A 15,630-nucleotide genomic window follows, 5' to 3' on the forward strand; every position below is an offset into this window, starting at 1 on the left:
CTGGGGCTGTTTTGCTGCTTCAGGCCCTGGAAGACATGCTGTGATAAGTGGAACCATGAATTCTGCTGTGTACCAAAATATCCTGAAGGAGAATGTCCGGCCATCCGTTTGTGACCTCAAGCTGAAGCGAACTTGGGTTCTGCAGCAGGACAATGATCCAAAGCACACCAGCAAGTCCACTTCTGAATGGCTGAAGAAAAACAAAATGAAGACTTTGGAGTGGCCTAGTCAAAGTCCTGACCTGAATCCAATTGAGATGCTGTGGCATGACCTTAAAAAGGCAGTTCATGCCCGAAAACCCTCCAATGTGGCTGACTTACAACAATTCTGCAAAGATGAGTGGGCCAAAATTCCTCCACAGCGCTGTAAAAGACTCATGGCAAGTTATCGAAAACGCTTGATTGCAGTTGTTGCTGCTAAGGGTGGCCCAACCAGTTATTAGGTTTAGGGGGCAAACACTTATTCACACAGGGCTTTGTAGTTTTGGATTTTGTTTTCCCTTAATAATAAAAACCTTCATTTAAAAACTGCATGATGTGTTTACTTGTGTTATCGTTGACCATTCATACACCACACCCACAATGTTCCATCTAATTAATCATTAAGCCTGTTCTTGCATATATCTTGATTGACACATACCTTTATATTTATGTTTAAACTCGTCAATTCTAAGTTTCAATTCATGTCAGCTACAAATAAATTTTAAAAATTTTCCAAGTGTTTGCTGGGATAGAGTAGGCTGTACCTGAGTCTGGAGGGGTGATGCTACTGATTTGAGGGTTTGTTGTTGAAGCCAGACCACAACTGAAGCCAAGCGTTAAATGCCAGCTGGCTGCCAGTTGCCAGAGACGGTCGGTTACATGTGTGAACTAACACATCAAATGCATTGTTTTGGATGTCCATCAAAGTCAGCAGCTCTGCTGGGGATGGGCTTGGTGCCACTAATGATAACGCTTTGTATGTGATAGTACTTAGTGTGGCTAAGGAATACCATTCAGAGTCACACACACAAACACATATTTTCAGATAAAGCATGATGCACACAAGAGGGGCACATAATATTGAAGTTACTGTGTGAAATGGCAGCAGCTGGAAGATTGCTGGTTTAAGTCCCCACACCATAAACTATTTAAATGATTTTAGAAGGAGTGAGTCAGTCCCCCTTTCTTCATCAACTGTAAGTTTACATACTGAAGTGTGAAACAGCAAATTTTGGCAGTGCCTTGTTAAATTTGTTCACACTTCCAGCCAGTTTGGCATATAACCAGTCTTTGTGCGGAGGGCCAGTTCTATTCTAAAAATCCATTTGGCTGATAAATTGTGAAAGTTCTCGGTGAGTTTTGGGATGAACCTGCTGCTGTGGCCATTAGACAAAATAGTTTCGTGCTCTGTAAAGTGCCCTTAAGCAAAAACTGATCCCCCAGCTGCTCAGCGGTAAACGATGGCAGGCTGTTGTAATACTGGGCAGCTCCCTGGTGGGAATATTTAAATGTGTTTAAATATTTCTTCAGGGCAGCACTGAATAACACTACAAATAAGTATGTTTTCTTAGGAAGTTTCTCCCGGTTAGAAATCAGCAGCCACAGCTTCACTTCTCATTCAATGCCTCACAGGTACTTTGGGCCTCGCAAGCAGTGGGACTGTCGTGGGGCATCCAACCTGCCAGAGCTGCACCAGCGGCTGAGCCGGATCATGATCCGTCGTCGCAAGGATGAGGTGCTCACTCAGCTGCCCCCCAAAATCCGCCAGCGTATCCCCTTCGACCTGCCTAAAGAGGCTGCAAAGGTATATGCTAGATGACACTGAAGGGATGTTTTCTGATGGACAGACATAAATTTTTCCCAGGATTTGGTTGTTGTTGACAGCTAATGGACAATTTTAAACATGTCCAGTAGTCAGACATTCTACACACTAGGAACAACAAAAACTGATTCATGGTGCTTTGTTGAATTTGGAGTTTAAATATGGTTAATTAGTTGATAATATTTGCCTCTGATTTTTGGTGGAGTGCAAGTATACGCCTCAAAGTTGTACTGAAGTACAGTGCTTGAACATTTTAGTAAAGTTTGTTAACTTATACATTTCAGTAGCTGTTCAGACACTTAATGCAAGTTTCTACCAGGGGGAACATGACAGATCCATTGTAACAGCTGGCGGTGAAACATCACCTACTGTGGAATATTTTCTCGTCCTTTGCCATTACTGTCACCTCCCCCTGGCCGCTTCCCATCTAAGTCATGGACTTTTTTGTTTTTTAGAGGTTTTAGTATTCATGACCAACTTTATAGACCATTTCCTCTTTATTTCTGTCATTGTACAGTGCTGCTTTATTGCGAGCAGCTGAATTTAATTATGTTTAGTCTGCTTTCTGACAGCGGAGTCTTCTTTTCATTGGTAGTGTTTGTTGCATGTCAGATTCATGAGGGTCATTCTCTTTTTCCAGATTCTCAAACATAAGGTTAATTGTTTTATATTATAGTAAACTAATCTTTTAGTTCAGTCATCCATTCATTTATGATGCATATTGCTTCTATTTGGAAATACCACCCTGCTTTAAGATTAAACAACTTGTATAGCCCAAGCTAAGATATACTGAAGTGTGTGTGTGTGTGTGTGTGTGTGTGTGTGTGTGTTTCTTTTCCACCATCTTAAAGAAGATACCAGTGTATTTGAAGAGTAAATGTCATGTTTCATGTGTAGGTGTTTGTGTGTGCGTCTTTTAGCCTCCCAAAAGTTATAGTTCTGCCTCCCACGCTGCACTGAATGCGGGTGAATATACACGTGAATGCTAATGTGGCTTTGACCTGGTCTTTGCGCCTGTCAGTGTATCTCCTCTACTCTGTGCATTGGTTCACCAGTGTCAAGGCCATGGGGGAGTTAGTTTTTCACTAGGTGAGGCAACAACACACTAGAAGCATCTACTAAGGAGCCTTTGTTATATTTTGTATCATATACTATCAGCAGAAGTGGAAAAACACTGGAGGAGCTCTTTCAGCACTAATTATGCACTGAGCCACCATCCCAGGAATGACACAACAATAAAGAAGTTTCCTAGGAAAGTGATGATGCAGGGTTTTACTGCAGTCTCTCTAAATGTTAAGGGACACTTTAATTGGGAGATAAATATGGTCAGTGTTTCTACATAGTGGTCCCAATTAGGCCACCGTAGTACTGTTGGAAAAGTTCATGTCATGTCTTGTAGTTGTTCTCACATTGCGCTCTTATCTCAAGTTGACTGAAACACCAGCTTTGATGCGTAATATCCTCAGAGGATTGAACTCATTTGTCTTTGGAAAAAAAAAAGTAGTTCTGGCTGTAGATGTTCTTTTTCACAGTTGATGTTTTTGTGTTCATTAGATGAATGTTGTTGAATGATTGTGTTTTTACAGGTATTTGTCTTCTGTGAAGAATAGACAGACGTTTTGTCCTCTCAGCTAAATGTACTGGTTTTAAGAGATGAGAAAGAGAGGTGTGAAGTGGTCAGTCACCCAAATCTGCAGCCATTGTGCTTTCTAAAAGCAGGAAAATATGAACAATATAAAACATAAAAGGCTGGGTGGACATTATTTTCCTCTGAACAAACCGTGTCGATATATGCTGTGTACGAGGACCACTCACCAGTTCATTCATCTTGTCTCATTTTATTCCCTAATGATGTCTTTTATCTTCCACAGCCAGCCACTTTTTATGCCCCTCCTGCCCTTTACATTTTCAGCCCTGCCCTTTTGTTGGAGTTAGTCTAGTAAATATCATTGAGGGTTGAGTGTTTAGCCACTCTGTTTATTTTTTTCAGCAGATTATAAAGAAATGTTCCAACATAAAAATTTTAATTAGTAAAAAAAAAATAACATTGCGAGACAGTCATAACTGTGTTTCTGCAGGAGGAAAAACATAAAGGGAACGCAGCTTTATGCTCCTCCACTATGATACTATTTATTCATTCAACTGTCCTTGGCTTTGATGAGGTTTGAATCCAGTGAAATGTTAATTATTTCACTAAATGATGCAAAGCTTTCATGTTTCAGAATTTTTTCATTGTACCATGCAGAAAACAAAAATGCAGTTGTGAAATTTGCATGCTAAAGAAGAAAACATACATGTGTGTTTCTCCACTTCTTACTCTTCTTTTCTTGCCCTGTGCCCCCACCCATCCCCCCTCACACAGGCACTATGATGTATGTGCTTCATCACACGTGGCCCACCTCTTCCTTCGGCTTGCCATATGGTTCACAGTTTTGCATTGTTTGATATGCAGCGCTTTAAGAAAGTGTTCGCTCCTGTGAAGTTTTTACACATTTTGTGGTGTTGCAGCCTGAATTCAGACAGATTAAATTGAGAGTTGTTAAAAACAAGCACAAAATAACCTCTAATAACAAAGTGATGTTATGGTGGATGATTTTTAAAAAGTAAATTGTAGACACATTGAATTTATTGCATGAAACTTGAATAAAATATATGGCATTATTTTTTTTTTCTAGTCAGATTTCTAAATAAGATGTTGCATTTTAGCAGAAATCATAGAAGAAATGGGCTGAAGCATGCTGGTAATTGACTAAGTTTCAGGTGAGTCCTGTTTATATGATAAACAGAGCTAACCTACATGTCGAAAACAAATGCACAGCCTCTCTGTGTGTCTGGTTTATGAGCAGAATGTAGTATATGCTGCTCCCACTGGCGGCCTCTCCCACTGCGATCCTCTCCACTCTCAACTCGTGCCTTAAATACTTCTCGCCAATCACCTTGAGAGCACCCAAGGCGTCTTTGATTTATTGTACCAGCCCAACTGCTTCTCCATCTTCGACCCCGGCTTGTCACAAGGCGGCTATAATTGGGAGACGCTCATGACCTACCTAACACAGGAGCCCAGTCGGAGGGGGTAGCATCTCTGGGAATTCTCCATCTCTCTCTCTCATTTTTTCTTTTTCTCCCTCTTTCTTTCTCTTTCACTGAAAGTAGGACACCCAGCAGCACCATTAATTGTTTTGCCCTTTATATCTCAAAAACAGTAGAGAACAAGAGAAAGAGAGAGGAGGGTGGATGAAGAAATAAAGGACACAACCTTACTGTTTTTGCTCTCTACTTGCTTTCAGGAGGCCTTAGACAGTTTTGCCAAGTGGGAGAGACTTATGAAGGGACTGGGGTCGGGGGTCGTCGCCACGGACACCTCCTCCACTGAGGTCATGAGCCTGGTCACACAGATGTACAAGCAAACAGCTATAGCCAAGGTAATGGCAGAGTATAGTAGAGTATATCTTCATGTTTCACCAAAGCTTATGTGATTATACCATATAGTAAACCTTTGAAGGATAAGGCTTTTCTATATATTTTACAGAATCCTACTAAGAAATATTATATGTGTATCCAAAGTCTGATTATTCCTCTGTGCTCCTCCATCTTCATCCCCAGCCTGTCACAAGGCAGCTATAATTGGCAGACCCACCTAACACAGGAGTTACATTGTTTTCCAGAAACTATTAGTGAGGTTTCTTCATTACCATGAACACACACTCTAGTTTTAGTAGATTATTTTGCCTTTTTTAAAAATAAAACTATACATTTGTGGCCTATTTTAAACATCTTCAGTAGGAACCAGTGGGCTGGAGGCTGAGTGTCGCAGATGGTGTAGAAATTATAAAGTCTTCAGAGGCGTTGTTGGTTTTTAGGTCTTATTTTGACTTTGCTGACATTAAGAAAAATATAGAATAACACCAGCTTCATCCTTTTCCTTTGTTAGAACATTTGTACTTAACACACTCAAACCACAGTGTCAGGGAGCTGCAGTCGACCATTAGCTGATTTCACCGCCAGCCCTGCTCTGAATATTATCATCTTACAGGCAGTGAAAAGTGTTTGGCCAGATCAGTGGGTAAAATATGGATTGTGTCAATAGCTCTTGAGGATTCACAAAGGAACAATAACCACACATCACTTTAAAGATTCTGGTCCACCAGATTTGTTCAGACAACAAGTGGACATGTAAAGTAGAAGGCAGAAAAAAATGTGGTACTCATCGAACACATGTCTTTCAAAGTGCCAGTACAAGCAGTAATTCACCCATATGTAGCAGGATGAAAATACAGAAATTAAAGGGTATGGCTGCATTTTTTTTCAAGCCTATTTTAAACACATGGCAGGAACCTCTGTGCAGTTAAACTGAAATTGCTTCTAATGTAAGTGATATTAGATAAAATCCAGAGCACAAATACATTTCAGTGTTTATATGAAGTAATTATGAGGCTCCAGCACTCTGAGTTAGACATACAGTATCAAACCTTCTAAAGTTACAAGTTTTGTTTGCACTGTTTGTTGCTTGTTAATACTGTTTATTTTGTTGTACTACTCGGCCTTATGTTGGTTTGCTGTTTACTTGCTCCTTGCATGGGGATATCAAGGTCAAGGTCGAAGTGTTTATTCGTCATATGCACAGTTAGGAAACGTGTTTGCCTGTACATTGAAATTCTTACTTTGCTGTCCACATGAATGTCACACAATACAAATGAAATATAAAGTAGATGAATAAGTAACGCAAAATTTAAGGCAGTTTGTGCGCTGCAGAATGAGTAAACAAGGTCAAGGTCGAAGTGTTTATTCGTCATATGCACAGTTAGGAAACGTGTTTGCCTGTACATTGAAATTCTTACTTTGCTGTCCACATGAAAGTCACACAATACAAATGAAATATAAAGAAGATGAATAAGTAACGCAAAATTTAAGGCAGTTTGTGCGCTGCAGAATGAGTAAAAAACACACAAAAAAGAAGAAAACGAAGAAAAAGCCAGCATTTGAGAGTGGAACGCGCAAACGCGTCTGCCTCGGAGGGTGCCATCTTACACATATCCATGTACATGCACATGGAGAGCTGCTGTACCAGCGTCAAATTCCTTCTGTGTCCAACACACCTGGCCAATAAAGCAGATTCTGATTCTGATTACAAACTTTCTGTTTCTTATCTGCATTTCTTATGCTGTAAGCACATGGCCAGTAACCTTAGTGTAGTTGTCATGACCACAGTCTTTCCCCAACACTGGCATTGGCCATTAAAAACAGAGTCACTGAATGTAATCTGGGCACCAGCATCATCCAACATTTTATGGTGATGGGGTTGGTGTCTGACAACAGTGGGCAAAGTTACCAATTTCCCTGGTGTTTCTGGTTTGTCAAAGTTAAATTAGTTTACATGGGAGCCATGAATTTTAGGATAGAAAGAGTTTGAGAGCCATAGTTCTAAGCATCTCTTTTAGGTGTTTCAGTTAAAACTGTTCTGAAAATGATGTCACAATGGTTTAACTGCATCTGGCCAATGAGGGGAAAAAAGGACACCTGACAACAAATATCTGTGGAGCCAAAAATTAAACAAACTTAGTTTAATCATTTTTTTGTTCCAAAAGGATTTGTAGACCCTTGTCACTGTACATAATCACACAAACTGTCAGAAAACAGACAAAACACACTTCATTAGCACCATATTGCACATTCAGTCAAAAAGTCAACAGATATTTTCTAGAAGGGTGGAGCTGGGGCCTGTGGTTAATACTGCAGAGGGTGTCGACCTTTGTAGCTCATCTGAAAGCTGACAATTAAAAAAAACCAAAGTTCATGCGTTACCCAGATCAGTTTAAATAGAATCAATTTGGCTAAAGACTATAATTTTTATTCATTTTCCTGTTTCAGGAAATGATGGTGCAACATCATGTTCAGAGAGCTTGGCCGAGCATTCAGTGAGATCTCATAGGAAAGCATTGCCATGGTAACATAGTCTAATGGTCGCCAGTGAAAGCACTTAGACAAAGTAGGGAGTTACACAGTAACTGAGGTATCATTTAGTTGCGTCCAACATGGCATGATTACACCTTATCTCAAAGTTACACACTGCACTAAAATAGCATCTCTGTGATGTTGTTGCTATGGAAACTCAGTCGGCTTTCAGTTTGAAGTGACTTTTTTTCCATGCGAGAGAAATAAGCAATGTGCGAAGGTGGCTGGATGCATGCAGTATGATGAAAGTTGGGGTCAGAACAACTGGTGTTAAGAATCTAATGTGGATTTTCTGTTCTGCAGGGGAAACATTTTTAGTACAGTGATAGTTTTTAACCTCTAAGTTTCCGGCCTCACTAATCTTGATGTCAAAAAAGAGACAGTTCCGCAGTCTCTTATATTTATAGTTGAGTAAACACCTCCACCAGATATAGTATCTGCCATGTTTGATGACTGGCATTCCTCTCAATTAGCCCATCGCCCTAGGCCACAAGGAGTGTGGCCTCAAGGTTAACGAAGACCGGAGATAACCACCAAATGCAATCATTGACACGTTACTCTCTCAGCCTACCTCCAAGCCTGGATCTTTTTTTTGCACTTCGCATTGTTTGCTGATTGGATTTCTGCTCAGTTTAGCCTAACACTGAACCTTCTTTCATTACAAAGCCCCCCACCCACTCACCCACCTCAAAGCCGATACTGCCTGCCCAGTCTCATTTCCTGTCGGTTTTAGAGTCGGACACACTTTTTCTACTACAGAAAAAAAAACTTGCTCTTTCTTCTTCTTTTGGATCATCAGGTGGGGTGGGATGGTATGATGGATTCAGATATCTATGTCACTCTGACGAGCATCATGGCCCCTGCGTGCCTGCCAGTCTGCCTGGTGAAGGAGCTGCCAAATGCCTTTGGGGTGTTTTTATTGCTTTACCCGCCAAGCATCTGCTCCCAATTACCCAGAGAGGACAGCTCTGATGCTGGACTTTAAAGCAAGCTAACGGACTGTTTCAGACAGCCGAGAAGTTTGTGCACTAATTAAACTCAGTGGAAGGAAGCCAGCAAAGCCAAGCCGTCAGTAATGAGGACCCCCCAGATCAGAAGAGGGTCGGCAGGCCTGGCAGAGAGATTCATTATCAGGCACATTGGCTAATTATCAGCAAGGCGAAGCAGAGGTTTTCCCACCAGAGCAGGTGTGATGGCTGCAGAGGTTGTCAGGTTGCAGGAGGTTTGGAGATTACAGGGGTGGGATTCACACCACGGAGAAAGGCCTGTCTCTGAAACTGTCCAGTAAGGGCTCTGTTTGACTCAAATCAAACCTCAGTATTTCTCACTAGTTGGTGCTATTCTTGGCTGCTTTTTGGCCTGGGGCTCTGAAATGAGCCAAGCCCGGATGCTCAATGACACGCTCATAAAGCACATCCACTCCAGCTTTGCAGAAGGTAGCAGGAACGGCCACAGCCATCACAGCATGATCACCGAGCAGCAGCGCACATTGAAATGATAGATACAGATACCTGCAGGGTACAGTTAACTCAGCTGTACTTCTGCCTCTTTCGTTTCTGCATTCTTAGCTTCATGCTGTCAATCAAGGTCGGAGGCTTCAGCAGAAACAAACAAGATGCTGTTAAATTTGAACTGTGATGTTTTTAAAGCATTATTTCCATATGACTTCATAAATAAAACAAGACTAACAGGTAGAAAAACACCAGGCATGAATAAAAACAGGCTTATATAAGGAAAAAACAGGCCAGCAACTTGGAATAAAATAGCTGAGAACTGAACTTTTACTTACTGCGGTAATTTTGGACTGCGGTGGTCACTTCGACAGGTATATGTGCCTAATGTATGAGTTTAAGGGAGTGCAGTCACATAAAGTGTTGAACACACAATGGTGAATTTGAGTAGCATTTGTCAGTCCACTACAACATCAACTGTCAAAAAGAGTCTCATCAGTATAGTTCAACAGTAAAGCACCTTGAACTACACACAATATGACCTGGAAGCCATGAATTCTGGCTACTTGTTCTTAATGACAGCACTAGATGCACTTTTGAATTGTTTTTGCTTTTACTGCTTTTTCTAGACAGTATGTATTTGGGTTTTTTTTATGAACACTATTTACTGTATTCTTTTATCCTTAATATATTTACTATAGTTCTAGAAATGTGAAATTTCATTTCAGTGTGTACCTGGTACTGTATATGGTTGAAATGACAATAAAGGCTGAGTTATGTCATAGACATTTTATTTTGATGTCATTTTTTTTTATACATTAACACATTTGAAAAAAAACTTTTTTTATTAGGTTGTTGGTCAGTTCTGGGATTCATCTAGTTGTTTTTTGAATTAAAAGGTGAATTTTCTTTTATGTGGTGTCAGTAAAATCCACAAAAAGAGCACACACCAATCATATCTCCAAGTTGTGAGTTATTGATTTGCTCTCACTGTCTACGAGCTGACAAATGCGCCCCAGTCGCTCTGTGTGCTCTCTCCTTTAAAGTCTGGATCGCTGGCATTCAATAGAGAATCGATCACACAGAAAGGATGCCACGGTGATTAATTGACTTCTTCACTGATCTAGCCGATTCCTCCATGTGTGGTCAACCAAGGATGGATTCAGTAGCTCTCTTTCATCTGTGTTTATATCTGTATCTGTGTGTGGCCAGGCGGGAGCTGTGAAGGACTACATTAAGATGATGCTGGAGACAGAGCAGTTGAAGTTCCTGGTGTTCGCCCACCACCTCACCATGCTGCAAGCCTGCACTGAGGCCGTCATCGAGGCCAAGGTAACCGCAGGCAGGCAACTGGGTCTTCTAAAACATGTTAAAGTCGTAGTAAGCAATGGCTGCAGGAGCATTTGTAGGAAATAGAGCTTCAGTGGCATGAAGCCTCTGGAAATCATTGTCTCTCTGCCCCCAGATACATAAGGATGTTACTATGCATGTATCTCTGCTCTAGCTGTATGTACTGTATGAATGCATGGGCAGTGTCTTTTTCACAGCAGGAACTATATGCACCATTACATCACATACTGTATATCCATTACCATGAATCCACTGAATTCATTTGATCAGAAGGTGATAAATAAATATAAGTTCCAGGTACCTGCAGGGGTTGAGGGTAGTGATGCTGATGGGGATGGGTCAGACAAATATGACTGCTCGGTCATATTTAACATACATGACTACTACATCTGTGTGGACCATGATGACTAATCCTTTACTAGTAATATAATCAATCCTACAAGAGTCTACAGCCAATTGGAATATTAGAATTTGTCAGTATAATCTCTAATAGGTTTTCATTTCTTTATGCTTTACTGAATGTGCATTGTGCCATTTAAAGCGGGAGAATGTATGTGAAGAAATTGCAGCTGTCAGTTTAACATCATGGCACTTATCTAACCATTGGGTTTCTTTTTTGTTCATAATTCCCAAGCTTTTCTCAGCTATGATCAGACAGAAAACCAGAGTCCTATGTAGGTCCCAAGCATTTATAACACAATGCTGTTAAAAAGCTTCAGTCTTGTTTTCCAAAACCTCCAGGATTTTGTAAAAAAAAAAAAGAAAAAGTATCATTTGTGTTATTCTTGCACTATAAATCATTTTGCAACAGGAGGGAACACTGTTTTTATATGGTTGAGGTGTCAGTTTGGCACAAATGTTCATTTCTGTCATTTTCATTTAAGATTTTAAACTTTTTTTCCAGCTGCAGAAATCCTAATTGCCCATTAACAGTAAACTGGAAGTGCTAAATGTGCAGAATATATTCATATTTCACTTCTCCTTCCTGGCTAACCGGAGGTAATCGACCTCATATTTAGGCTTTATTCCTTTTATAAATCAAATCCCTGCCATATCTGTGATTAACTCAGACATAAGACTGAGCTCCAAGCTCACAACTCTGTGTTGTGCTTCTGTGGGGATATAGAGCACAGCAGATGTTAGAAGTCATAACTTGTTTTTCAGGTGTTTAGTCAGGTGCAGTGTTTAGATAATTAACAAATCTATATTTGGACACACAACAAAACATAACTTTAGTTAACAGTTAATCATCATCTAAGTGCGTTACATGTTTTCTCACCGTTGAAGAAAAATCTTTCTTTCCCTCAGAAAGTAAACTTTACTTCCACAACTAATCTCCCCAGGCATATTTCACAAGTCATCACAAGCAACCGATATCTCTAAGCTCGGCGCCGTCAACTTGCGAAGGAGTTGAAGTGTGTGTTTGTGGATGTGTGTGTTGCAGGGGTCAAGGAGGTGTCGGCTCAATGCAGTGCAGCGGTACGATGTGTGATAGCACATTCTTTTGTGAGACGCTCACTCTCTGGTGCGTTCGCACTCACCAATTAACAGAGATGGGCTAAAAACAGGAACGACAGGCAACGTGCTGTGATGAGAGTCTCTGCAGAGACACCTGACGTTATCACTGCTTCTGTGCTCCACACTTTCCCATTTCTCACCTGGTGTTGAACTGGTTGTAGGGTTTGTTGAATAAAGTTGTGAATGTTTTAAACTAGTAAATATAGGGCACTAAATACAAGACACGAGGACTGTTGAAATCACAGGGGGATCTTGAGATGTTGTTGTTTAAATCTCTGTTCTCCATGAGCACATTTATTTGACATTTATTTTTCCAGGAAAAGTCAACAGATCTCCATGTTCTGTCTCAGCAAGGTTCTCCTTCAAATTCATGCAGTTACATTCTCACATGGGAGCTGCACAGTATGAACACACTCTCCTACTGACAACCACTGAGCAGCTCTGCATGACCGGTGGACCAAAATCAAAAGAGTGCAGTCGCCACAGTGCATTAGCAGTTCAGTGAATGTCAAGTTCAAGTTCAGGTTTAATGAACATCCACTGCTCTCTTTGTTTGGTGTTGTACAAGTTCGTGTTATTACTGCTGTGCTCATCTTCTCTCTGTTTAGTGAAACCAATTCAGGGTTTTTTTATTGTGCTTTCATTCACACATCTGTCATTGAAATAGCTACAGTATAGAATACAGGATAATGAAATGGCCCCATCCTTTAATGTTCATGCACAAATCTGCACCAGCTTTTTAAAGGCAGGCAATACTGTTCCTTGTGCCTTGTGTGAAGCTTTAGTTAATTCAATGAAATGTGCAAACAACCACACTTACAGTATCTCCTCCAATTATTTGCACAATCCTTCCATGCATAAAGGAGAAAGGTTCATATCAAAATGACAGCCTAACTACACTTTCAGGCCAGTACCTGCAATAAATAAGATGAGGTCTCAATTAGGCAGAAAAGACTTTGTTAATCTGGCCTTTAAAGTTGGAATTATGTTGAATTTTAAAGTGAGGCTATGTAACTTTGGAACGAAGAAACCACACATCTCCCCTTGGAGAACTGAGAGATAATTCTCTCTGGGCTCATTATTAGAAGCCACCTCTTTCAATTTACACATAGCCATTATATCCATTGTTGATACAAGAAAGCCCCAAATTCTTTAAAGCTATTTTCCTCTCAGTCACACAGAAATGATTTAAAACCCATTTCTCTCAAAGATTCCTGAGTTGCCGGCATTCCATTAGCTGTGCACATGGCAGGTGTTCCCCTGCCTGGTTTAGCGCTGTTCATCTGTCATCAGAATTTTTCTCTGAAAAGTAAAGATTCTGGTGTCTGGCATCTGTTCACACAGGCTGCCTACATCCGTATTGATGGCAGTGTCCCATCCTCAGAACGAATCCAGTTGGTCCACAAGTTTCAGAGTGACCTGGAGACACGGGTGGCCATCCTCAGCATTCTGGCAGCTGGTCAGGTACTCTCAAACACAGACATTCCATAACCAAACATAGTTTTTAAAATTTTAGTTAAGTGATAAAGTAAACTCACGTTGAGGGGACAATAAAACAGGCATTGAATTAATGCTTCTAGCTGAAAATAAAATCTGCTTTTCAAATAAAGACACTTGGTGTAATGACCTGGAACAGTCGCTGACAAATCATTTTCATTTGCAGAAATATCTAATAAAGACCAAAAGAGTTGGCGCAAATCCTTTTTAATTGAATGAACTCGATGAACACAACTGTCCTCTGTTTGTGTGTGTCTTTACTGTCACTGCTCCTACAGACTGCCTGAGCGCCTGTTCATTGTAAGGGTAATGAATGAATGCTGTAGCACTGTACTGCAACAAAAATGGGCTAACTAGTCCATTTATTGCATATTAGTAATAATGATAACTGTTATTGGTTGTAGTTAATCATAATTACGGTTTGTGGAAATAAAAATAAATGCTAAAATGTGTTTTAATAACAAACTTAAACTCGCTGTTATTGGTTATTCCATGTGAACCAATATGTGCAGACTTATCATATGTTCCAGTCAAAGGATGCTGGTGCTCAAAGCACTTATATTAGCTGCTAACATTCTTTCACCCACATGAAATTTCATTGGAAATGGGTTGGAGTGACCCATTTGAGGTGAGTGAATGAGATATTTTTGTTCTGATTGGGTTATTATTAGTCTGTGTGTGTGTTTCTGCCTGTCCTCTCCAGGGTTTGACCTTCACCGCTGCCAGCCACGTGGTGTTTGCCGAGCTCTACTGGAATCCCGGCCACATGAAGCAGGCTGAGGATCGAGCCCACCGCATCGGGCAAACGTCCTCTGTCAATGTGCACTACCTCATTGCCAAGGGCACCTTTGACACCGTCATGTGGTCCATGCTTAATAGGAAGGTACTGTGCGTTGACGTCATGGCAGAAGGCTGTGAGAAACCTTTGCTGAGCCTTTGATTCTTTGCCACATGTTCTGCCACTTAAGCACTTACTCATATCACATTTAATTTGAATGATAAATCACTGATATAATCTCAATTTTATTGCTCTTGTATTGATCAGCTTCTACAATCTGTTATGGAGAATACATCTATGCAAACCTTGTTTAAAACACATTTCTTCATGCATGAATAAACTGATAAGCATCAGTGAAATTCATTTGTATGTGAGAGCAGGCTTTGGAGATTAACATTAATAATCAGAGATGTCAAGATGTTGTAATTAATCTGAGCTATTTCCCTAAAATATGATACTGCTCATTGCATAACTGATGTGATTTATGACAAGAAGAAACCAGACTGAAATATGAAAAGAAGAAGGCTGAATGTTCTTTTTTCTCCCAGGAAACCGTGACTGGCAGCACCCTGAATGGCAGGAAGGAATACCTGAAGGCCAACATGGGTGACAAGGACAAGTGGGACTTCCTCAGCTTTGCCAGCGCATGGACACCAAGTGAACTGGTGCTGCCACTGGAGGGAAACACAGGAAATGTGAAAGATGATGTGTTCTTTACTTATGTGAGTCACCTAGAAGAGTTTCCCAAAAACAACTGTAGTGAAGCCTTGTTTTCATAAGAGAATAAAAAAGAAATATCAACAATGATGTATAGCTAGGCTGCTGATTTTCACCCAGTCCTTTGGCAAATAATAGTACACGCTATGTATCATACACAAGGCAGTGAGCATAAATCTTTTGTCATATGATCTCATAAATGGTCATATCAGTTGTTTTGTTAGTTTTTTACATATACTGTACATGCAGTATATGATAATGTATGTTTGATATCTGAGGAAGCTTTGATATAAGAAGGCAGAAAATTTAAATCCTGTTGTTGTAGAGAAAGCTGCATGTAAGAACCTTGAGAATGTGCAAATACAAAGCCATACCTGAGATGGAAGAATGACCTGTTTTTCTAGCCTTTGAAGCTGAATACATCATCTTTCAATTATCATAATCAAAGTGCATTTACTTTCAGTTTTATTGGGTGCATATGTTTGTAGATTTTGACACACAGGTACGATCCCTTTTTTTGTAAAAAAATTATATTACTTTTCTGTGCCTGTTTATTACTTGTCA

At 40.3% G+C, this 15,630-nt stretch overlaps 1 protein-coding gene across 12 annotated transcripts in view; it reads left to right on the top strand.

Moving 5' to 3' along the window:
• Positions 1-15,630, top strand: part of zranb3 (zinc finger, RAN-binding domain containing 3) — an 81,180-nt gene that overhangs the window by 19,449 nt on the left and 46,101 nt on the right. For all 12 annotated transcript variants that reach the window (XM_020592226.1, XM_020592229.1, XM_020592233.1 and 9 more), the window contains 6 exons: positions 1,614-1,785; positions 5,091-5,225; positions 10,419-10,538; positions 13,419-13,538; positions 14,275-14,454; positions 14,898-15,071. In XM_020592226.1, the coding sequence (XP_020447882.1) occupies positions 1,614-1,785; positions 5,091-5,225; positions 10,419-10,538; positions 13,419-13,538; positions 14,275-14,454; positions 14,898-15,071 (901 nt within the window). The remainder of the gene's footprint in view (positions 1-1,613; positions 1,786-5,090; positions 5,226-10,418; positions 10,539-13,418; positions 13,539-14,274; positions 14,455-14,897; positions 15,072-15,630) is intronic.

This window comes from Monopterus albus, unplaced genomic scaffold (genome assembly GCF_001952655.1).
Source record: "Monopterus albus unplaced genomic scaffold, M_albus_1.0 scaffold16.1, whole genome shotgun sequence".
Classification (NCBI taxonomy): domain Eukaryota; kingdom Metazoa; phylum Chordata; class Actinopteri; order Synbranchiformes; family Synbranchidae; genus Monopterus; species Monopterus albus.